This window comes from Amblyomma americanum, chromosome 1 (genome assembly GCF_052857255.1).
Source record: "Amblyomma americanum isolate KBUSLIRL-KWMA chromosome 1, ASM5285725v1, whole genome shotgun sequence".
Lineage (NCBI taxonomy): Eukaryota > Metazoa > Arthropoda > Arachnida > Ixodida > Ixodidae > Amblyomma > Amblyomma americanum.
Window position 1 is genome coordinate 388,615,147 of NC_135497.1, and position 25,848 is coordinate 388,640,994.

Sequence of the window (25,848 nt, forward strand, 5' to 3'; positions counted from 1 at the left end):
TTTTGGGTGTCATTTGTAGTATAGGGGTCCGACACAATGCAGGCATATTCGAGAATTTGCCTTACAGTGGATTTATATGCCTTCAGTCTTAGGGCACAGGGCAACCGCCCATCCGAAACTTGAGAAGTCCTAACTTTTGGGAGGAGGAGGGGGGGGGGGGGCGGAGGAACATATATTATCGATCTGTTTCGTCTATTTGGGCCGTGACGTTATTGTGGCACCTAGAGACTTATATCCTTTTACATCTCTAATGGCATTGTTATGTATGTTGTATGTAAAATTAAGTTGCGTAGTCTTTTTACTGGTGCAGAGAGAAACTATTCTGTCAAAGTTAATAACCATTTACTATTCGTTACATCATTTTGCTAATTTTACGTTCGTTACATAATTTTGCTTTGGGGACTTCTAGCGCACCCATTCCCAGACATCGACACGTGTATTGCCATCACATACTGCCTCTTTACACATTAGCGCCCATATTATTAATTACGCTAAATAGTGAACCGAAATAACTAAATCTTAGTGTAATGTAATTTCTGCGCGGTGCAAGGTGCTCGTATAGGGCCGCCGTTTATCCTTGGAACGAACGTTCTTCAGTGGTGTAGATGTAGCGTGCCCGGTTACGTACCCAAAGGACAGCAGCTCGATTCCTATTGGCTATCTTTTTTATTTAGAGCGAAACTACTTTTCTACCTCACTACCCTCAAGACCAATGAGGAATTTCTAATCACGTCGACGCCGACGCTGGGTTGCCCGCGCAGCGAAAACTGTAACGCTATTACTTTAATAAGGCTGAAATATCACCGAAGACGTAGGCGTCCTACATCGTTTGCAAGTGACACATTAAAGGCTGCAACAACAATGTTGCCTTCTACTCGTTTTCGTCCTGGCCGAAAGAAAAAGCGGGGCGGCTAAAGTTTGTGAAGGCGTTCAGACGTGTAAGATAAATTCATTTGCGCTTCGTTTCTACGCTGCTTTACCCAGCAAGTAACGTCGTGTTAATTTGCAGACGGCAAACAGTTACAATCAACGGCCGATACCCGAATAAGCAGCAAAGATTCTCTATGCAATGTCTTTGCCAGTCCCCTAATGACACTTTAGAAATACTTTAGAGACGCAGTAAATGAGCTAAATTCTGAACGTTACTGATCGGGTTGGAGTTGCTCCCAGAAAGAGTGCATCTCTTCAGGAGCACTAAGGGCACTCCTGTTTTAATGTCACAGCACTATGGACCCCTTTCGCCAAATAGGTCGCGGTGCGTTGTTAATTTCACCACCCAGCTCCCTCGACAGCACGCAGGACACTCTCAACTGATAAGCTCCGGCTAACGTGAGGCATGACGTCACCCCGTGAAGCACAGGTACTGACTTGTGCAGCGAGAGCACATTACACTTGTGTGCTACGCCACGACAGCGCGATCACCACGTGCGCCATAGCTGTCGTCACACCAGCTCAGTTTTGCTTTTGAAGCGTTCGGATGGGCGAAATCTCGCCTCTCGTTCTTTCCACCTCGTCTAGCGGTGGCGATGACGCCCTGGTAGCAGCCCGTCCCGCTCGCAGACCGCTAAACCAGCGGCTGTGTCCCCAGCGACTGCGCCAGTGCGAGGAACAAGATCTCTCTCGGCTACAGCGACGCTGAGATGTTGAAACTCGATGCTGTTGCATATATGCCGCATCGCGTTGTTTGATCGACTGTCGATTTTTAATAACTTTAAGTTGTTTTAGTGTGGGCATTTTTGTGCGCATCAACAGAATATTTGTACAGTATTAAAGCGATAGTTTTAACGCTCCCAATATGCAGAAACCTGGGCGTCGTCCTGTCGGCGTCTGGCCTTGTGTCGCGAAACTCCGGATTGGCTGAAAAAGTTTTACGTCAGACATGGAGCGTCTGATTTGAAAAGTGTTTGAAATACTAAATAAATTGTGATGTCAGGGTCGCAACTTGACTCAAAGTAGTTACGACATAAAAGTTTATGAAGTAACTCAATTTTAAGATAAGATATTCATCGAAAAACTTACACTGCTATAATAAGAGAATTAATTCGACTGGAAAAAAAATTTTGGGAGTTCGTGGGAATCGTACCCCTGGCCCTGTGATTACCTGTCAGACACGCCAATCATATGCCCCTTAAACAGCTTCATATGGCTTGGCTATAAGCGGGGTTTTTATGTTTGTCGTGTGCTCTTTCACATAATGTGGTAGCTTTGCACTGTATGCTAATGAGTATATGTGTGATTAGAGAGCATTAACTAAGGCAGTAGTAATTAAGCTGGAATCAAAGTGCATATCATGTAGGGGTGAGTACGCAAACGACTGTATGCTTGTGCCACGTGACATTGGTGTGTCTGTTCATCTAACATTACTAGAGCACGGGATCGGGTAATTGCTAATGAGATCAAGTGGAGTGCCTGACAGGGCCCATTAACGCTGTCGCGTCGTATCCTTAAAGGTGGAACTTGCGTTTCCCCCCAAAGTTTTTTTTTTGTTTCTGAATACATGCCAATATTTAGCAATTACTTTGCTTATGTTCTACTTCGCGTGTTATCGCTTCAAGCGAGACGAATTTTTGTGCTTTTAAATGGGCTGATGTAGACATTGCTTTTCAATGCATTCAGGAAAAACAAATGTTTTCCGAAACACGAACGCTGAGTGTGCAATCCGGGATGCACAGTGTTCTGCATCTTTACCTTAACAACTTTTAAAATCTTTGTCGTCTTAAATACTGGCCCGTTTGCGGCCAAACAGCGCAAGGAGCTTGCACGTTGCGGTAATTTTTGCTTCGTAGTAAGTCTGGCAACGGTACCTATCGGATTCCGCTGTGCATGATGCAAACCCGCAATCGTCTGCGCGAGATAGGCGAACCGATGGTAGCCAACGCCGAGTTGCCGCCGAATTGCGGCGGTGGCGCCAGCTAAGGACTCACGCACCTTGCAACGCTCGCCTCGTCGCTTTGCTGCGCTTTCCTCCTAGGACAACAGATGGCGCCACCACCACCCATTGGCGGAAACCCGGCATTGGCGGTCTTCCGTTCCTCTATCTCGGCGCAGGCGACTACAGGTTTGTATCATGCGCGGCCGAGCCAGGATAGTACCGATGTCGAACTTACTACGCAGGAAGAGTTACGGCATTTTGCAAACCCCGTGCGCAGTTTCACCGTAAACGAGCCCGCGTTTAAGGCCAGAAAAACTTCAAAATTTAATTGCCACAACGATGCACAACACTGTATACCAAAGAACGAACGCTACAAACTTTTCATGAGGCCCTGTACTCGCTTGCTTACCTGCAAACTTCCGCTGCAAAGGAAGTTTTTTTTTAAATTTCTACAGGCTTTTATTAAGCTTCGCACTCTAAACTATTGTCAGAAATTAACACCATGTTTAAGTGCCAAAGGATCACTAGTGGTACGCCTTATATCTCTTCTCTCAATTGCAGGTTGTCTAGATTCGATGGTGTAAATCTACTATTTTATCAGACGTATTCGGTGTTCCCCATGGCAGTATTCTGGGCCCGCTTCTGTTCTTTTTTCTTTTTTCAATGACTTGCCTGAGTGCTTAGGAGCACTGTGACTCTAAGCAGATGAATCATTTATAAACAAATTTCAACACCAGAAGATCAGCTTGAACAAAATTTGAACTCACTAAGCAGAATGAGTAACTGCAAATACATTTAATTGACACTTATTTCTGGAATTGACACATAGATGACATGTGCATCAAGGCCTCAACATCAGTTTACAGTATCCGACGCAATATGTGCAGTGCAACTGCCAAATATAAAAACTTCGTTAAATTAAAGTCTATTAATATCAAATACCGAATATAAAGAATGACCTGGCACCGTACCGATTGTTTCTAATGCTTCTAAGCTGGAAGAAATTGAGCGTTTCGGAGCAAGGTTTACGTTTAATGGGCACAAGGCTACTGATTTACCAACTTCCTTGCGTAAAAGTGCTGATGTGCAAACGCTTGATTATTGAACAAAATGCAGTAGGCAAAACCGTCTTTCACAGCGAGAGCTGTAATAGCTTTGTGCAAGCCATTTAGTAGAAGCAACTTAAGTGGCAGAACGGCAGGCGTGTAACGCGTTACGCGTTAGGTGGACACCACTGCCACGCACCTCAAAGCGCGATTAAGATGTCCACTGACCCTGGGATCCTGTTATGCACATTTATTTTCCTCAAACCCAACGGAGTCTACACTCTTTGTTGAGTTTGAGGACAGGAAAGGCGCACAACTCCGTCAATTTGTAGGTGGACACCACCGCCACCTCACAGCGCGATTGAGGTGTCCACTCCCCAATATAGCCAGATATGCGCCTTTCCTTTCCCCAAAACCAGCGAGAAGTTTAGACTGTGAATAAGAGAACACTTGGAGCTATATTCTGCTTCGTGCAAGCGGGCCCTGGATTCCGTGAAATGTGCAGGGAACGCTATTGAGACGAGGACCACAATCGGAAAGCCGAGTATGCACGTGAGCGTATAGGCGCCCAACCAGGCAGTGTCTTGTGAAACTTCTAAATGTCCCTGCCACTCCCGACCTCTCGGAACCACTAATGCTAATCAACTTTCGCAGATTAATGCGTTAAACCGTTAAGCTTTGATCTAATGATTGTTTCAGGTTCTTAACCACAGCATAAAAATAAAAAATTACGGGATGAGGAGACATCTGATGCGAAAATTCTGTGAAAGCAGTTGGGTTTACCGTCGGTGATTACTTTGATGTTTTGACTCAATTGAATGTTTTTACTCTAAACCGGGGCTTCACAACGCGACAAAATTTTCATGAAGAGTGAGGGTGAGTCGATCGTGGAGATGGGTGGGTGTAGTGTTCCTATATGTGCTCCCGCAGGGAGCATATACAGGAACACTAGGTGGGTGGGCTGCCCCCAAGCTAGGTGGGAGTGGCGGGAGAGCCCCAGCGGCCGACATGATGACAGAACGCAGGCACAACGCAAAGCAGGCGGGCAGGCAGAACATGAATGCTACGACAATCACACACAGCGGGACTTTGTATTTGGGAAGTATTTGAATGTGTCGATTGCCAGGATTTCGCAACACACCTGCGTCAGCAGATGTTTGTCATGCGCGTTGTGAAATATTAATTTTTAATTGCATTGCCGGTTGTGTCTGAAATGGGTGATTGTTTGTGGTTCGCGTAAAGAACAGAGTAAACAGCGTGCAGTGCCTCGGCAGTTACCGTTGTTCCGTTGCAGGTACGGCAAGGAAGCGCGAGTGTTCTTGACAAGCTCCTTGCATTCTTTTGTCTCATGACCCAAAACTTATTGCCCCTATTAAAATATCGAATCACAGTACCTTCCTTTCAATGTTAAAATCATTTCAGCTCCATTCACTCTTTCAGGATTTTTCAGTGTCATACGCGAGTTGTGCGACACCTACACAGGAAAAACATTCAAGGCTTACATAGGCATGACACCCATCGTGGTCCTGCATACTCCTGAAGCAGTTGAGGTGAGTGCTATGTAGCTCAAATAACAAGACGTGTCACAAGCAGCAAAGCATTTTTTATATGTCTTCCGCAAGAGAATGTCCCTTTGGGAAATATTATGTGACCCAGCCGGAAATGAACAAGTTCACTACTTTTTCGCTTTACCCTCGCCAACGCCTGCATTGTAGGGCATGTGAATCTTGAGGCCTTCTAAAATCAGTCTCTACACAGAATCATCTGCTCCGGTGCGCCATTGTTTTGGCTCATGGCCTCGAGCATTTCCATTACAATCAAAATTGCACTTTTTAACTTGGTTATCCGGGATAAAATAGAGTGTCCTGATATCGTAAATTGTTTAATTATCAAAATTTCTTGCGTATATAATACTGCGGTGTTTATTAAATGACATTACGAGAAAGAGAACGGTATCCAAGTCTTCCACCATGGTAGAATTAATAGGAAGTACGCATACGGCTTACCATGTGGACAGCTGGACCGGTCGGTACCTGACAGAGGAAAGTGAATTGGGGCGCAAATTTGACAACTTCAAGTGACAGAATTACAAGGGGAATACGTCGCCGTGTGCTCTTCCTTGAACTACTGCTATTTTATTGTCGCGCAGTAAATTCAACCTCTTTCTAGCGCAAAACTACAGACCAACAACTTCAGACCAACAATACCTCAAGCAGGGTCCTTCATATAGCCAGGCCAAGACTAAGAAAACATTTCGCTCATAACGACGAAGTCATCAATGATAGGCGCCTTGCGGCCAGCTTGTTTATAAGAGAGAGATCAGAAGCCCGTAAGTATCGAAAATAAATAAATAGAGCGCAAAATCAGTGGCACCATTTTTACACATATTGTTTATTAGATGAGACTCCTGTTGCTTTTTTTTAACAGTGCGTGACCTTTTGAACACAGGCGGCATATGAGGCCACCACCGTGACCAATTAGGAGTGTCACGCCCGTTCCTTGGCTTAGGCCTCCCTGTCGAATAGGTATCTCAGTAACTGAAAAAAGCTATAACTGGTAGCGTCGGATCGAAAAAGGTTTTCACCCGCAAGATTGTCTTCAGCACTTGTGTCCGCCTGATCCCATTCAATTTCTGATTGCGTGGACAACCAACGCACGGCTGCCAGTCAGTTTTCAGCCGCTAATAAAAAACTGCTCCGTGAACTTGACGCCAGTTTTAAAAGGTGTTCATATTTTTTTTTTGCGGGCGATAATAAGCCGGTACCCGCGCAATATTCAGGAAGAAATCGATAGAGCCCAGCGGAGGCTCTAGGCGATGACTACTGGTTATTTCCTGCCAAAAACAATCCGAACCGGGTCTCTTGTCCGGGGCGCGTTTGAGGCAATTAAACTGGAGGGGCCAGGTGGTTCATGGAGCTTATATTTACTGCCCTTTGGTTTCGTTTTTTTTTCCGAAATTGAGGACTAAATGTTGGGCGCTATATTTCGAGTTGAAACGCCGGTACAAATCTGCCTATTCAAGAAAAAGTGTTATTATTTCGTTTTTTTCTGGTTGTTTTTTTATAAAAGTAAATGGCTATTAGCGATCTCTTTTATGTGTTACATGAAATGCGGGTTTCCTCACAGTTTTCTGAAACTATACAGAAATGAGCGGTTCCATACCATACCAAACCCCTTTTGGGATTTACTGCAGCTATTACCATACCCATGTGCAACCCCTCTGCGTTCGTGTTAGACCGGCGTGCTTTTGTTTGTACGCTGCAAAAACACTCATTCAACAGCAAAGCGACCGTTCTACACGCACCACAATTGCGGAACCTATCTGTCTATCCTCTTCTCTTCCTCTGACTAATAGCTTTGGAGCAGGACATCATTAGCGTTGGTGGTGCTCAAGCAATGGTGCTAGCAAGACAGCCTGACAATAAACCTGTGTACCGTCCTGTCGCTTATAAAACGTACTTTATGAAGACATCTTCAGATTAAACCAAGCCATGGGTAATTTAAACGTTAAAAGAAGCTTGAAATAGTAATTAACTGAGAACATCGTTCTTGAGTAAGTAAAATACATCCGCTAGTTTCCCTGCTGTACTGCCTTCTGCTTTGTGCTCGAACAAACTGCATTTTCTTGAAAGCGCATTTTAATGTAGAGTTCAAGTTTAGCCCAGCATTTCTCGAATACCCTCGAGGTGCAAAATTCCGCAGCTTGGCAGCGCGCTTCTGGGCACCGCGCATGGCCTCCCTGGCTGATGGGGAGCCGCCGCCATCAGCCGCTTCACTTATAGATGCACAGCATGGTCGGCATCCCTCGCTGTTTACCCTACATGACACGTCACAGCGCTCACCCACTCTTTTTGGCCTTATCCACTGGTTCAGCTATCTTGGCTACCTTCGCACATTTGTGAGCGGCTACATGAAGCTGCTGTCGTCTACACAGGCGAGCCACCCAATCTCTTGACTCATCCTGCCTCATTGCAAGGGCTCGTTTGTAGCACTGATGCTCACGAACATTCGGAAGAACAGCGCGAGCAGACAAAAGAGACGGCGATAACGGTTTACCCTCTATAGAGTGTTATATGCCCATTACAGCTCATATTGCGCGACGCTGCAACGGTGACCAATTAGCCTGAGGCGTCGGGGAACGAAGTTGCACTGTTTACTCGTGCACTGGTCGAAGGCCCGTTTGGGGCTATGGAGGGAGAGTTGTTTTTTTTTTGTGATCACAAGATTTTGCAATATTTCACAAAGGTTCATGTTCGGCCTCACGTTCGCCGCGGTTTGCCTAGAGAGCTAAAATCATGTCATGCTTAAAAACCTTGCATAACTGATGGTCTTCCGTAATACAAAATTTGAATAACAGATTTTCTTTGTTTTCCGTGGTTAAAAGTATCGTGATATGGTAGGAACTGAGCTGAAGGCTGTTACTGGATTAATGATTTTTACTTGTGCAAGGTGTGTAGGGTATCCGATTCCGGCCCCGAAGTGCACGGCAGCGCCAGAATCGGATCATCTACAAGGTGATTGGCCCGAATTCTCCCGGACATCATGTTTTTGTGATGTGCATGTTTTGGAGGTTCGCGAAGGTTGGCAACAAGCAACTGTATACTGGTAAAGTTTCAAATTTCGATACCAAGGCTGCGTCGCAATTCGGATGTTCTCTCATGTTTTCTTTATTGCACCGGCAGGTTAAAGAGCACTGCTCTGTCAGTGTCTCTTAACTGTATAAACCTGCAAGTGCCAAAAGAAGAAAGTTGCTTATGACGCCGGACGCAAATAGTTTGATTATGCTCGTGTGGGAGTAAAAGAGTTTTCAGTGCGCAGGGTGTTTTTTTCTTTGTGTCTGAATGACTAAAATGAGCAGATAACAAACAATAGTGGCAATGTATCAGGGGACGCATTTTGCAAATGTATATTTCCCAGTTCAATTTTCTTCTGCTTTTTCATTTGGCAGCTCTCACCTAAGTCCTGGTTTATAAAGAGAAAACAATGTAGTTTGCAGACTCTGGTACCAAAGGCAAGGCTGACAAATGGGAAAGAAAGAAAAGATTGAAACGAGAAAAAGATTTCCCAAATAGGGCTTCAGCTTCATTTTAAAATATTCAGTGGAATGATTTATTTGCAGACGCTTCTTTCTAACAAGGAAAGCCTTGCAAAGCCACACGTGTACGACTTCATTGCGGCATGGCTGGGGCCCAACAACCTACTGACCAGGTTCGTAACGCGCAACGTTATTTGTGTGTTTGTTTAAGAGTCCCGGATAAGCTACCGATAATCCTTGAAGCATTGCATAAAATTACTGATCATGCCAAAAGAAAAATATTACAAACAATGGTTCGACGAAAATTCGTTTGGTCAGGCACTGGATTAAAGAAAAAAGGAATGCGGTCCATGACCAAGTCATGAATAAAGGAACCCGTACGAGGGTTTTTTTTTCTTTAAAATATCGCCCGTTTCGAGTCCGAATTTTCGACCTTGTACGTAAACTGAAAGGCCAGTGTGTACAAAATGCATTCCTTGAGATTCGTCCCACAGCTCTTGCTCCCGTTAACTCCGTCGATAACGGATTTTTCAATTTCTCAGCGGCCCCGTACTCAAATGAGAAACACGGTCACTCAAGAAGCGGAACAATGTATCAGGCGCGCTGCTCCACGTCGGTGACGTTTAAATAGTTAAAGCCCATTTCTCACACAGGAGCTTGCCTCAAAAGCTATATATGGCGTCAATCTCAAATTTATTTTCCTTTTTTTGAAGCTACCTTCCCTGCTGCATTGCGAACATGCGTTATTTATCGGGGACATTTATCAGCGGTTCTCAAGTACCGTCTTTGCCAAAAGTAACGTGACAACAGAGTGTGTTTTCTGGCCGTGTAGTGGAGCACTTATGTCACCCCTTAAGCTCTAAATCTGTGTTGGGTAAAGATAACTACTGTCCTCACGTTTGAGGACGTTTATGTCTTGAGGGTTACTGTAACGGCTCCGTTACACGCCTGAGAGGGAAGCCCCGGTTGCCTGGTTACTTTTCTCAAAGATGGTGCATATACATTCCTCTGTTTTCTGCCGCACATTCCACTGTACGCATTGATAACCAGACAGCACTTCTTTTTCCCTTTCATTCTTTCCTTTTCAGTCGAGGAGAGCCTTGGAGACAGAAACGAAAACTGTTCACCCCTGCATTCCATGCCCGTGTGCTGGAGATATACATGGACGTTTTCCACAAGAACAGCGACGGTTTTATCGGCCAGATAGAGCAGTTTCTGCGGAAAAATCCCAATGAACCTTTCAGCTGTTTCCAGGGTCTGCAGAAATGCTTCGTGGACACCATGGCTCGCAAGTGGCTGATTATATCTGGATCGCAAAATCTTACCCAGAATTTTTCCGCTTTACCTGTCGCTTGAGGATTAGAAAACTGGCAAAAAGCAGTAATGCTAGAAAGTTAATTTCGAAGGAATACAAAACTCATAAGGAGTTAGACGTTAGAGTGTGCATCTCCACAAGTAAAGAAAAAGCTGCACCATTTTCACCATGTATTACCAAAACTTGAGAAGCTTTGTGAGACCTACAGCTTGCATCGTATAATCTGGAGCCAAGTTAACAGGCCATTTTCACTTTACAATGGTTTAGAATCGGGCAGCTAACTTTACCTGACTAACCACAATTGCCAACAAAACGTTAGCCAAGCTGTCGCCTATGCGTGACCTGCTCTTACGTACGACGAGCTTAGTCGGTTCATTATTTGACGCTGCCTGAGGCCAGCGCCAATTTGGACAATATTGAAAGGTTTCACAGAGTGACAAAAAAAAAAGAATTAAGGTCACGGGTTTCGCGAACTCCAATCGACCTTGTGGCGAAAAACAGCGCTTGCACGAGGCATAGGAGAGCTGTTTTTCGCCACAAGGTAATGCGCCAACCAGCCCAACTTTTCACCTTGTTCAGTCGTCCACATGACCATTCGAGCGTCTTTCAGCGCTTTTTCGGAACGCGTCTAGATAAAATATCACAAATGATCCCAAGCTAGGCTAATGCCCCGCTTCTTCTCTACTTTAATTTCGCTCTCTTTATTTCTTCTTTCGTTCATAGTCATTGGTTGAAGTGATGCCACGCCGCCGCTGTCCGTGGTTTGAGCAAATGAGAAAGCGCGAAATTGTGGCGTAACACCACTTAAGCCAATTATAAAGCAGAATTTAGTCACATTACCATGCCCTGTGGTGCGGATTTTGTGGCAACCGTTGCCCCGACCGATTCGTTTACCAGGTTTCCCTACTTATCAGCTATGCCTTTAAAACCGAAGCTGACGACTGACGCCTTTAGCTGGCTGCAGGTGATTAGGTTGCAGTGTGCAGCTGGCAGTTGGTAGAGGGTCAAAAGAAGTAAAGAAAAGCACAAAAGCCGCATTTTTCTCATTCATATTTTTTTGTTTCAACTCTTGACTCGCAACATGTTTCGCCGACATCGCGCTAAAATACATGCGATTTCAAGAAGCTTGAAAGCAACCTCTCCAGTGCACGTAACTCTTCGAAATAGCCAACATTTGTTATAGACTTCTACTACATTTCTACTACCCCCTTGCTCTTATGCTAGTGCCTTCCCATTTACTTTAGGAAAAAATATGCATTGTCTGTAAAGAAGCTAGCTCGAATTTTAAATAACATCGCATTACTGTCGCGAAAGTTGGTAGGCTTTGGAACGTACTCCCACTGTTAAGGCGGAAATCAGTACATGAACGGTATTCACGTTAAATGATATTTCTGAAGCAGCAAATAAAATGATTGTCTTCATTCCTATTGACCTTATTTTGAAAGAACTGAGCTCGCAGCTCAGATCCTGATATTTTTGCACGCAGGTGTGTGCATGGGAGTTGAGCTGAATACGCAACAGGACGACACGAACTTCTTTGGCAACTGCTTCAATCGGTGAGTCTAACGGGTCACGTCTGCACACTGGCCTCACTAAGATACTTTCAGCCCTCCGGACCGAGCAGTGCGCATATTCTGGCCCAATCGAGACTCGTTCCTACTGAAGAAAAACTTTTTCTTTCGAGCCGCGATCAGATGGCACCTCTCTAGCCTGCGGAGTATTGAATGGTTTCAACGACACCGTGTTAATGAAGCCAGAGGTGAGCTTATCTCGGTAACCAAGAATGGCGATCTGTATCGGAGCGTAAGGATCAACCGGAGCCCACCGCAAATAAATTATCGGAATAATTATAGCTGCCTCCGAGGTTGAAGTGCTACTCCCATCAATTCTTGCGACTTGCTGTTCAGCAATGCGCGCTTTTGATGCTGTATTTTCTCTCACAGTAAAACTTGGCTGCGCCATGCAGCCTGAACGGGGTGTAACCAAGCCAGGAGATTATTTGGTAATACTTTTCATGCATCACGACGTTGAATGATCGATCGGCATCTTGGCAATCACACACTCGGTTACTTTGGCTGCAGAGTGCACGGGCTCGAACTGCGCACAGGTTTTACGTGCAAAGAGCTTTGAGTATATGACTTCTGACTTGCTGAAGCCAGTATTTGTTCCAACAGTGCTGCCATGTTTCAGTGGCACAGGTTATGAGTGTTTCTGACGCGTGAGTTTTAAGCGCCTCCCTTGCTTGCTTGACGCATGCACACACATATCCGACATTATTGGACAAGAATTTTGAATATTGAAAAACTGTAAGATCCTGTTATGTAAATATTGAAGATAATGGCCCATTCTTGCGATGTGTAGCAATATCTTTCTTTTCAAGCTTTTCCATCACTGGAATCGAGCAGTTGAGACTGCCATAGAAAACCAATGGGGAACGCTTTTGACGATAACAAAAATGTTAACAGCAAAGGAATGCAAGCATACCGACAGCAGACCAGCAGATATATTGTAGTCAAATATTACAATATATAAAAAAATTGCGTTCATAAATTCGTTCTCGTTAAGAAAAATATTTTATCTAGAATTGTTGGGTATGTCATAGCAGGCACGCCCCTGATACCATAATGTTCCTCAGTATTACCAAGAGCAAAATTTGGCGCTACCACTTGATGAGAATTTCATTAAGAGTGTGGCTCCCTCCGCGAAATGCCAGAGGTTTAGCTAATTAATATCAGTCTGGCTAGAGTTTCGCCTTGAACATGGATACTGCCTCTAAACCGTAGCTTCGCAGCGATGCTTTCCGTTGCAAGCCAATACATAATTTCAGCTGCACCTTTATCTAATTTTCAATAAATTTATTGCAAGTAAATATTTGGTGCTTAGTACTGCATCACGAAATTTTCTATTACTGCAACCCAGTCTGTGTTTTCGGCCAATTGCAAGGCAAGCTAAATGCGAAGTTTGCATTTCACGGCCGTCTTGCGGTGGATAAACAAAAGCAACAGCTTGTAATGAGGGAGTAATTACTCATTGACATCCACCCAAGTGCAGACGCACGGCTACAAAGCCTGGCTATACTGATTCCACGGATATTTTGTAGTTAAAGAAAATTTTTTGCTGGTCTAGGTTTCCAACCCGGGACCATCGCTTCAGCGGAGCAGTCACTCTACCAGCTGAGCTAACCGACGGCTATTACACGAACCCCTAAAACATTTTAGCAACAGCTGTTTCCGTCCGGACAATATCAAGAAACTGCACGCTCGGCACCAGTTCTAAACGAAACGAAACAAATATCTCATCGTCTCCTCATGCAGACTTGTCGCAGCCATTCGACTTGGCTTTGTTTCCTGTGCAGTCTATTCTCTAACTGCCTCAGAGGTTGATATATAATAACAAAGCAACACTATGTGCTAAGAGGAACGCGGTAGTTGACAAATCAGGATCACTTACGACCTCTTCCTCCTGTTGAGTACGCAGGGAAATCTTAGTGCCTGTGTTTTTCCGCATTTCACCCGCACCTCAATGAACCCGCTTGGCAGAGATCAAGCCCGCGGACTTGAACTCAGGAGCCGATCGCATTAATCACTCAGCCATCGCTGTTTCCGCCATTGAAGTCGGCAGTCATGATAGCCTAGTGCACAACAGCTAAGGCACCGGCCAATCAGGGGCTATTGCAATATTTGAAAATGCACTGCTAATCCTTCTTCTCATTTTTTTATTTCAGTAGTATCTTCACAACGCTGCCCGCTCCCTTAGACAGTACATAAAAGTACAAGGTCGGTTGGAAGAATCTGAATTTGGTGTGGAAGAACGAAATTGCGCTGGAATTAATGTAGTTGTAACTCATGAATCTAACTCATGAAAATGAACCGTAAATGCTCACTGTTCTTGGTCTTGTTTCGCAAAAACGTCTCAGCCGTGTGCACAGGAAAGCTGACTAAAAGCGCAATATTGTTATTGCACCGACTGCTTGATATGGTAAGTCAGGCAAAATAATGTCGTCGTAGATGTCGTCGGCGCTTTTCCTCTCTCCCTCACCTCTTCCTCCTGCCCTACACCTCGATGCTTGTGTCACGCCAGGGATGTATGGCCTATTGTTAGATAAGAACTGATTTCGAAGGAGTGAGAGGTGCAGTAACTGTATACGCCTCGGTGGACACTTCAACCGCGCCACGAGAGAAAACATGAAGGAGGAAATGGAAGAAGGGAAAAAAGAGGTGAAGTGCTGCGAGATAACCTCGATCACTTTCGCTTCTTAATGTTCACTGATAATGCGCAGCACACGCTGTCATAAAATTTAAGCATTGAAACGAGGCCTCCGCCTATTCTTAGATAAGACATTACATGACAGGTGCAGCGGCATGACAGGCACAGCGAGAAAAAAAAGGGGCGAGGTACAGAGGAAGCGTCGGACTCGGGACGCTGCACGTTAGCGGGAGGCTGCAGAGGCCGCAAACATGCGGCGGATAAAATAGGGGAAGAACACTCTTGGAACGCTGACCTCAAACGCTGTGCGCGACAGGATTTTGTAGATAACAAGACACAAATACGCGCGCCGGTCACTTCGACGCAAAACTATCTAGGATTGGTCTGTGCCGCACCGTTCGGAACTGAAGTGCGCCGATTGGTCGGAGTCGCATCGACCTCCACCCCACGACTGGTCAGTAAATTCGTCTACTCAAAAATTCTCCGCATAAAGCATCTCACAGCACCCCGCCCATGGCGCTAATGCGACTGTAGCGGCATAAATGCAGCAGATATCCCACATCCCGACCCCAAATTCCTAAATACTCCAACAGGCGTCAGCATTTCTCACCTACCGAAAGAAAACAGCGCGTCAAACAAGGACACAGGAAGAAAAAGACTTACATGAGCGCTGACTAAGAACCAGTGTTCTTCCCTTTCTTCATGCGTGCTTGTTTCTCGCGCTGTTTTCTCTCGGTATGCAGTACCAACTAGCCCGACACATTGGTCTTGTGAATTTTCAATCTCCCTAGCTGCCACTGAAATTCGCGTTAGCACGACGGTATATTTGCAATAAATTATTTTACCTTGCTTCTTTATATATCATCTTTAACGTTGTACAACCACTTATTCCCGAAAGGTTGTCCTACTTGACTGCGGTTCGCGGATGCCGACCATGGCTGTGGATACAGCGAGTGTATGACATGACGAAAGAGGGACGAGTATTCAAAGACACAGTCGAAAAGATGCAAATGTTCAGCTACACGGTAAGTTGTGATTCTGCTCTCCGACTTTTTTTTCAGCTTTCTTATTCTAACAACAGGTGAGATAAAAAGTAATAATTCCTTCTTTTCTAACGCGATAGGTACTTAGGGAACGGAAGGAGATCCTTCTGAAGAACCAATCGGTGAACACGAAGGATATTGGCATGAAAAAATCCACCTCAATGCCCGAGTCATCGTCGCTCTTCTTGGACTGTTTGCTGACTTACAGCATCAAGGACCCCGCTTATTCTATCGAAGAAGTCAAGAATGACATTGATTCCATTATATTCGCTGTAAGTGCTCGGCTGCCTGATGGTTGCTGCCGTTAACAGGGCCTCAGGTCATTAGAGCCATAAACGACCTACGTTAAAGCAGCGAGACACGCTGTATTGCGACGCAAATTAAATCTGCTGTCGGAGCCTTTCTGTCTAACCTAACCTAACGTAACCTTTATATCTTTTTAAGAGAAACTCTATCCGATCAAAGCTTTGCCTGATTGTTTTACGCTTATGACGGGACGTTATCACACTCTTTCTTCATTATGCATTTTATGGTAAATGTTATTCCTAATTATGGCAAGACAAAATGTTTTCCATCAAAAATAAGGGATATTGAAAGGCGAGGCTAAAAGCTGTACAGCTTGGAATGCAACCTGATTCAAGATGTAGCATGCGATTCATATGCAGATTCTCATAAAGCTTTCTCTTCCTATGCAAAGGGGCGTTTTTTTACCGTTGTCTTTTATTGGTTGTTCTATGTATCAGGAACTTTTTCGTGCGTTCTCCCAAAACTTAATGTCTATTTTATTCCACTCTAAGCTGTTCACTTTTCTCCTTAATTAAACGCTCGAAACCATTTTGGAACAGCGCAGCAGTGGCTAAAGTTTATATCGAATGCCTATCACTATCCTGAAGAAATCTTTTTTTCTCCATTTTAAGCGCTAGGAAGCTGAATCTGTCTAAAATATTCGTAGATATGAATTAATCAAATTTTCTAGCACAGCAGCATTGTTTAATGCGAATAAAAGCGCATAATTATTTCCTATATTTCGTTTGAAACTGCCCTGTTCTGCAGGTTTTCTTCGTTCTTTGCTGCGATATTTCACCATGTTATCTTGCGCTTGGATACGTGAATTTGCATTTCGTTAGCAGCGTTTGCAACAGAAGAGAAGAAAGGCCGCTCTTGGCCACATTTTCACAATGTGGTGGTGTCTCTGAACCGGGTGAACATAAAGCAATGCAGATAACTTGCCTCGATACCCTAAATGTTTATTAGGGGGTATTTGTGGGGCATAACGCCTTTTTAATATCCTTTTCACCGATGGCCGCCAGTCAGTGGGTTCGCACACTCACGGGCGGATGTGAACGAACTTTGTAAATTCCGCCACTTTGTTTTTCTTTTTTTTGTGCCTCAAAACTAAAGCTGAAAAAGAGAGCAACGGCGCCTGCAATGTAATGCCCCAGGAAGAATTGAACAAAGGCCCGATGGTCACTTTATTCCTTTTTCTAGCAGAGCAAGAACCACAGGCTATAGTTGGCTGCGTATTGTAAAGATCACCTACACATTTAGGACCATTGAGCAGAAGACATCGAGCAGGTTCAGAAAATCGACATCGCGAAGATTAGCATCACATAGCACATGTCGCTCTCATGCTTTATTGATCACATAACGTGATTTTGACAAGATCAGAGCTTCTTCAACGATATCTTTTTTTGTGTTCATCAGTCTAGCATTGCGATGCCGTCAATTGGCGTGAAATGCACCTTTATAAACAGAATAATTTTAAACTTTGATTCTTACTGACACGAAATTTCAGTGAGCTGCCAGCATGCGCAACCTTCTAAGCTTTCTGAATAGCGCCCTGCGGCCACGTACAACAACGTTGCCAACGCTGGTGGTGGTGGTAGTGTTGTGTGAATCAAGTCATCACCCTGCCCACGTTACCGACCCTCACTGACGATTGAGTGTTAGTCAAGAAGGCCCTACGAACCACGTAATGTCCGCTCCAAACCAATATAATAGTGCCTATTGTCCACTATCGTGCATTTGTCGCCCTGCGCGTAACTTTAGCGCTGTCAATGAAATCAGCCCTCTTGGTGCTCAAGCAACGTATAGTCTGCTTTTGCCTCGTTGCATGCTACCATTTTGCCCCCCTTTGATGAGGCTGGCTTAAAAATATGTTAGTCTTTTAGGGTAATATTAAGCTTGGATTCATGCGTATAAACTAACTTGCATAGTGTGTGTTTTCTTTTTTTTTAGTTGTTATCTGTGCTATGTCGGTTTAAATAATTAGCGACCACAAAGCTCGCAATGATGACGTGGTGCTCATGGACGGATATCTGAGTCATTGACGTCAAAGGGAATACCATTTGATTACAGCAACTGCGGGGGCCGCTGCAGCATATTTTAACTGTTGCCTTTGCGTCTACTGTCTTCGAGAAACGGAAGCCATATTTTGGAGCAGTGCTGTGGAGGTAACGTGTATTTGACATGAACTTCTGATTTATTCATTTTTCTGCGCGTTAAAACCCTTCAGGGTACCGACTCAACCGCATCTGGCGTAAGCTGGACTATTTACTTATTGGGCCTTCACCCGGTGAAGTTGGCCAAAGTGCACGAAGAACTTGACCAACTTTTGGGAGGAGACATTGACAGCGCCATTACGTCTGATGACCTGCTGCATCTGAACTACCTTGAATGCTGCCTAAAGGTGAGTTAACGCTGCGATATCGCGGTGCTCTTCATGGCTCTTAATATAAGTAAACACTGCAGCATGAACATGTTAAAGCACTACGCAGTTGGCACAGCCCATTCTGTGATATGAGCTAATCGAATACAGCAGCTTTTTAGAGCTGAAGTGCAATTCCTCATGGCAGCTCGTTATTGCTAGTAACAAGAATAGTGAACTTCTTCGGTACCCGCCTTATTCAATTCTGATTTTCCCTCCAGAGAAAAAAAAAGTGCCCGCTGGAATGGTTTCAACAACTCAAGTGAGGCGAAGCAACATTTTGTTGGTTTTATTACGAGAAGCTCAATAGAAATTCCAGAACCTGCGTTGCGCTTGTTGCTACATTAGCGCTTCCTTGCAGTTTCTTCAGAGTTTCACGCTTATTTACAATGCTCCGAAGGTACGTGGTACGCACTGTGGAGGCGTCCGCCGCCAACGTAAATCTTCCTTTCTGATACGTTTGATGGTGTTTGTATGCCAAGTGGGAGAGATTAAAGGGCATTAATTTCAGCCATATTGAGATATCAGTCCTTATAGATCCCACATATGTCCATTCTAATGCGAAGAGAGCTTTAAAAAAGCCAGAAAATCACTAAGAAGAACCCTTTCATATATCAGGGGACAGCACTTGGTCAAACAAGATCATCCAGGGACCGTATTCTATAAGCTGCCAATTCCCGTTGTCCATTTCGAGTCCATTCGCTGGCCTGTCATTGGTCATGGGTAGGATGGCGACCCGGTCATGGGTATGACGAGACCGGACCTCCCCGTTGGCTGCTTATGGCAGCCAATGACAGCCAGCGGGCAGGTCCGGTCGCCTGCTGTTGACGAAGCGCGGCGATGCACCTCACCAATAGCTGCTTATCGCAGTCAATGCCAGCCAGTGGTGAGGTCCGGTCGCAAACCACGCAATGGCCGGGTCTCCTTCCACAGACGCTTGAAAGCGGCAGGTATATCCGAATGACCAAAGGCAGAGGACCAGAGGGACGCTAAATGGGAATTTTGAAATGGACAGCTTGTAGAAAACTGCTCGATGTCACTATTGTTTCATCACTTCACGTGCTGTACTATTTCGACACAAGCGCCTTTGAAATCGCAGGAAAGCAGCGCAGCAAGTGCTTCCGACATGAAAGAATGCGAAAGGTCTATCTTAGTCGCTTTCCATGGCACCCAGCCGGCCTGCGTTGAGTCATCTTGCGCAGCAGCTCCAGAAAAATGCTAGCCAAGCGCTGGATCTCAGGGTCGTTGACTTTTTGTGTTAATGATGAAGCCACCAAGTCATTAAATTATGACCTCAGCACGCTTCACAGCATGAAGTTTTGTGAGAAATATGTTGATTTTAACTGTTGATAAATATTGTAACCAATTGTCATCTCACCAACGGGCTAAGAGGTATCGTTCTGTTCAATTCGCCTATATATTACCGAGAGTAATAAAAATGAAGGAACAAAATTTATTCTGCAGTGGGTTTAAGGGTACAGCGGCATTTCATGCAAGAAAATTATAGCTAATGCACAATCGTAGCCGAAAGCAAAAACATATTCACTGTAGAACGGTTTACTGCCCAGAATTCCTGATATCAGACCAATTGCGGTGGAAAGAAGAGAGTTTGTTAGGTATCGCGAGAAGCTCTTTTTCATAGCAAATTGCTCGAAGTGAAGTCCGGGCGCTGGAGGTCGTACCTTGGGCGATTAGTTTATTTGGTACTCTCAACATTGACTACGCTAATAAAACTAAGTAATCAAAAGGCGGTGCCTAGACGTGAAGCGCCCAATTCTTTTGCTTATGTTACATGCGGCTAAATACCATGGAAAACTCCCGATTAGGCAACAAATTAAGATTATTAAAGTATAGTTTTATCTGTCCATTTCTATCGCTGTAAATATTTCTGAAGTAAATTTCACGCACGTATCGCTGCTTTGATTTAAACCTCTTAGGAGGAAGGAATAACAGCCCGCTCAGGAGGAACGTTAATTATTACTTTCAAGGGAGGCTTGTTCCCTGTGGTGATTGCTGCCATAACCAGGGACGAGGATATATAAATGGCACAAGGTGGCGCATCGTTCGAGATAAGTGACAGTTCCACTTAATAGATGTGGTGTCCATAGATGCCCACTTACAACCGTTCAGGATGTGTTTTTGAAATTTCTGAGCGTTATTTGGCAAACTCTAAACTAGGCGCAGTAGATAAAGAGCAACATCAGTGTGCTTGCCTTAACCTGATAGTTACTCAAGAGCGTATATTACACTTTATATCGTCCGACCGTAGTTTTGAGTTACATTAACTTTCTGTTGAGCGATAGCGATCCACTCTGCAGAGTGATGCTGAACGCCCTGCCTACTAAGCGTGCCGGAGTGGTCATGTTTCATCTCTCTTTCTCTCTCTCTCTTTCAGGAGTCGCTGCGCCTCTATCCCCCATTTCCTCTATTTGGAAGGAAACTAGAACACGACATGGTCATAGGTAAGAGAACTCCTTCTAATGTTTTGCGATGCTGCATGCGGAGCTATGCTGGAGAATAGATTGCTGCATGCCACTTTCCCCAAGTTAGAGAACTTACCTCGAGGTCTCTTTTTTTATAATGAAATTCCGCTGACCATTATTTTTTTTTCTCCTTTGAAGCTTACACGTTTGAGCAATATATAAATAATATATATATATATATATATATATATATATATATATATATATATATATATATATATATATATATATATATATATATATATATATATATATATATATATATATATATATATATATATATATATATATATATATATATATATATATATATAAAACAGTGGCCTAAAGAGAAACGCACCGTACTTTGGTAACTTGGACGAAGATATTAAGAAAACCGAAGTGTTCTTCGGAACTGAAATCGCGTGGATGCTGTTAGGGTTTATTTAAAGTTTCAGTACCAATTTCTTGTTCGTCGAACTTGAATAATTAGTGGAGATAAATTAATGAACTATTTAAGTATAGCTTGAAACGTTCAGTCGTCGATAGGAAGGTTGTGGAGCTCCACAAATATTGCACAACCCAGGCACTTCTACAGAGACAGCCTAAGCGTGGCCGTTTTCATTCGGGGAAAACGAAAGCCCGCGAAGTTTAAAAAATGCCACGTGACAGCGCACTCCGTGCGCTCGAATACGCCGCGATTAAAGCGCTCTCATGCGTGATTTGTAAAAAAACGATGCCAGCGCCGCGCCTTCTCTCCGTTTACCTTGCGTTTACGAGGAAGGGCTTCTATCTATCCGCTGGCTACGCATTGTGCATTCTGCTTGCGTGAGAGTGCAATTATCGCCGCAGAAACGGGAGCTGGCTTTCTTTCAGCTGCCCCCTAGCCCACTGGCGCTTATCTTGGAACCAAGCACAACGCGAAGCTTTGTCGTCTGCAGCACGAAAGGCGCGAAGCGAGCGTTGTTTTTTACAAAGCACGGATGAGAGCGCTGTAATCGCGGCGCGTCGGGCATGCGGGGCGCGCTGTCCCGTGGTATTTTTTTTAAACTCCGCGGGCTTTCTTTTCTCCCGAATTAAAACGGCCACGCTAAATCTATCTCGCTGGAAGTGCCTGGGTTGGTCAATATTTGTGGAGCTGCACAAACTTCCTATCAACGGCTGAACGTTTAAAGCTATATTTAAAAACTTAATTTATATCGACTAATATTTCAAGGAGGACGAGCAAAAAATGGTACTGTAACTTTAGATAAACCTTGAAAACATCAACGCTATTTCAGTTCTGAAGATTTTCGTGCAACGAATCGTGAAGAAAACACAAAAAGATAATGAGAACAACCACTTGGGGATTAAGGTTTGCTTTTATGCATAGTTGCGTGCAGTTAAAATGAAATTAGAAATGTCTTCGTAGCTCTTAGTGCACTATTCCGATTACCATTATCTTTTAAAAATCAGAGCAGTTAGAAGTGGCTAACGATCCAAGAGCTACTTACGTGATGGCGTCTGATGGTGAGCTGATGTGTCGCTTACTAACGCAGTTCCCATCTGACGAACCGATAGAACATATTTGTACCTTTTACCTGACAGCTCCTGAACGCGCCTTTCAAAGTCGCCGTGGCTGCTGAGAGAGTTTCTTCACAGCCAATTATGCAATACGACAAATCGAAAGGGCATCGACCAGGCGTGTTATCACACTGTTGTGAATGAAACGCGAGAAGAAAAAAAAAAGAGGTCGTCACTAAGGCATCTCCAATTTCCCTCTGCCTTTTGCTAGTGTCCTGCCCATAAAGCATAGGAAAGGTGCCATGTAGTCGAGCTTTTGCTCAAATCACTCTTCATATTAACGTATAACTAACGCATGGGTTCTCATGGGCTCCATGTATTTTCACCCTGCTCATTGTCCCAACAAGGACTTTACATGCTAAAGAAACAAAAAAAAAAGATTGAAAATATTTAGTTTTAAAAAATGCTGTACATATTTCGAGTCGTTCATATTAACGGAGGTCATATTAAATGAGAAAGTTTGTATACCAACATGAGCAGCTTATGCTTATCATATATAGTTGGAAATGAATTACAACCTTCCATATGTTACACGGAGCAGTGACCACTGAAGAACTCCAGACTTTTACAAGATGAGGTGTCTTAACTTTAAACCACGAGTTTCGCTTAGCCCTTGTCAGCCAGCGGAGGTGCCCGTGCAAAGGAAACGAACACTACACTTTCCAGAAGAGCAATAAAATTTCCAATGATTAGCGTTAAGTAAATATGGTTTACTCAGTTATCGGAAAGTAGTGCAAGAGAATGGCGTATAGGGGCTCTAAACGAGCTTAAAGCATACCATAAAGAAACGTAAGCCAGGCTTCTTGGTAGCAGTAAGACCAGATGAGGTCATTCATCGTTTCCTTCATTCTTTTTCCGTTCTGCAACCTCTGTGACTGATGGAAAATTTTTACCAACGCGTTCATTCACACCGCCATATTAACTCTGCTCCAGATGGACACAACCTGCCCGAAGGTGCAACGTGCTTCGTGAACCTCTACAGCCTGCACAGAGACCCCAGACACTTCCACGAGCCGAATAGTTTTCTCCCCGAGCGGTTCCTGAGCGGGGAGTTCAGTGAACGGCACCCGTACTCCTACGTCCCTTTTTCAGCTGGACCCAAGAACTGCTTAGGCAAGAGTGCGCTTTTAATAAATTAGAGACATGAAGACCCTAGTTCCACAAATAATTACGGTGATGATCTATTAACTCTCCGCATATTACTAACTACTTTTCGGGAATAAAATAAGAAAGGTACTTCACAATAACTGCACAACTACCACCAGTAACAGCTGCGAGAACCGAGTCGCAGCGCCTTTAAGCAATCGGCTGCGAACTAGCATTTCTATTTTAATCGTTCTGCTACCGAATCTTGAAGTGACACACGGGGGAGGGGATCAGTCGCTGAAGAAAACTTGCTTCCAATAATTGTGAACGAGGCCATTACTCCCACGACTTTTCACGGTTTCAATAACCATGCTCCACGTGGGTGAACCAGAAGTCCCGCGCTTTCTGTGATGTCGTTTAATATTTCTCTGTAGAGAGTGCCGTCTTTGCCAAAAGTAGCCTGCGCGCACTGCTTCTCGTGCGATCAGGAAACTTATTATCAACCTGAGTAGGATAGGGACGGCTCAGGTTCACGTTCACGTCATGCAGGCTGTCGTCGCAGCCAACTAAAGTTGCTGAAGCATCGCCGCTCCGCTGCCAACCTGCTTTTTCCGTGAGCCTGGCTTACTTTTGGCAAAGCCGGCATAAATTTTACTTTTGCGTCATTAGCCCCCAACACTATACGCCACGCGGTTGTCAGTTATTTCCTGCAATTTTCCCGATCGTATATGCCGTAACTAAAACTTTTGAATTCATACATCTATCGTGACTCAAGGGAAAAAAAACAAAAACCTTCTCTTCCTGCTTTCGCTTCTCACGGAAACAGTTAATCGACTAACTATTGCAAAGGGCCCTTTCGAATGACGTGATCATGTGAGAAGAGATCTTAAGCCCGTAATCTAAACTGCAGTCGGTCCAGAAAACTTTTAAAATAAGTATAAAAAAGGAAATTTAGTGTTATTCTTGTTTAAGCTCTCCAAGCAAGGGAGAAAATTCTGGCAGCATTTTTATTTACGGCTTTCACATGGAATGGAAAGCATTTGAAACCGCTGGAGGTATTAGTTTTCATTTGCAAAAAGCTTTGTGGTTTTAGTTTATTTTTCACAGATATATTTGTTCGTAACTTCTTTGTGTCATTCTCAACATTGTAGTACGCAGTGTGGACAATGCGTAACTGTCACTTTCTTTTGCAGGTCAGCGGTTCTTCGTGCTGGAAGCAAAGTTGTTGCTGGCTAAGGTCTTGTCTAAGTTTAGCGTCGAATCAACGAAACCCGTGGAAGAACTCAAGATTGCGTACGAAGTCGTACTGAAAGCCAGGGGTGGCCTCCGTGTCTGGTTTCGCAAAAGAAACATGGTTAACTCTAAGCAGTCGACTCGAAAGGGCATTGCATTATGATTACTGCCACCATTCGCCGTCAAGGTTAATGATGCTGTCGGGTGCGAATAATTCGTTAAAAAAGGCAAACTACATGAACCCATTTTGCGAAGCGTGCTAAAGCTGCATCTGACCTGAGCAGATGCAGCAATAAATAGTTGGTAAAGGAAGTTTCTGAGAGTAATAAATACCTCACACGGCCTCTCTCAACTAGTGGTCGTCTTGAGGAGCTCCGTGGCTCTGAAACTCCATCCAACTCGCAAACGTCGAGTCGCTGCTATATATGGCAATGTCGATCGCGTACGGGCCTGCTTTCATTTCCTGCTACATGCCTTTCCTCACGGATTAATTGCTTCAGGCATCCAACGATGATGCGTCAATTACTACGCCCTGCCTTTGATCATAAAGCAATTCCATTTCCGAGCACAATTAATATCACAGCAAACACTGGGGCGCTTGCACCGGCGCCACCGCCAATAATGACTCTCTATGTATGAAACTAACATCAGCCGGCAACTTTAATAGAACGTCGAAAACTGAAATGCTTGTTTCATAAAGCCACATTTGTAAATTTATGTCGCTTTTCCAAGCATGCTGCCGTTGAACTAGTGTTTAGCGAGAACGAAACACTGCTTGTGAGCGCTGTTGAATGCATTTCGGTTTTTTTAATGAAATAATTAGCAGCCACTCTACGGCGATTTCTGCCATGCAGCGCAGAACTGTCGGTTCACTACTCACGCGAAGGCAAACTAATATTCACAGGTCCTAGAAATCTCGATAGCTCCAAGCTTCTCCGTCGACTTCATCAGCACCTCCTAACACGGTGGAGCTCTTTGGAGCAACAACTCCTGTTGGCGCGCTAATGCGTGGATCGACAATCCATTGAATGGCGCTCAAAATTGCTCAACTACGGCTTCAGGTCTCCCATCTTAGAATTAGAGCCCTCATTCTTTTTATGCGTATGATCTACTCACTGCGAAAGTTAGAATAACTCTGATACAAAGCGGGAAGTTGAATCTAGTTTCCGGATAAGGTCCCCTCCTTAATTTTTTGCCTTACGTTTATCGTAGGCTTGCAGGACAAACAGAAATCGATGTGACGCCTCAGCTAAGTAAAATGTTGGATGAGAACGCTCTCT

The 25,848-nt window shown here is 44.3% G+C and overlaps 1 protein-coding gene across 1 annotated transcript in view; it reads left to right on the forward strand.

Moving 5' to 3' along the window:
• LOC144101799 (cytochrome P450 4V2-like) overlaps positions 1-25,848 on the forward strand; it is a 38,985-nt gene extending 13,137 nt beyond the window's left edge. The window contains exons 2-11 of the mRNA XM_077635019.1: positions 5,359-5,468; positions 9,038-9,126; positions 10,042-10,241; positions 11,755-11,824; positions 15,373-15,499; positions 15,598-15,789; positions 18,033-18,206; positions 20,620-20,686; positions 23,183-23,362; positions 24,529-25,848. Of these exons, the coding sequence (XP_077491145.1) occupies positions 5,359-5,468; positions 9,038-9,126; positions 10,042-10,241; positions 11,755-11,824; positions 15,373-15,499; positions 15,598-15,789; positions 18,033-18,206; positions 20,620-20,686; positions 23,183-23,362; positions 24,529-24,731 (1,412 nt within the window). The 3' untranslated portion in view covers positions 24,732-25,848. The remainder of the gene's footprint in view (positions 1-5,358; positions 5,469-9,037; positions 9,127-10,041; positions 10,242-11,754; positions 11,825-15,372; positions 15,500-15,597; positions 15,790-18,032; positions 18,207-20,619; positions 20,687-23,182; positions 23,363-24,528) is intronic.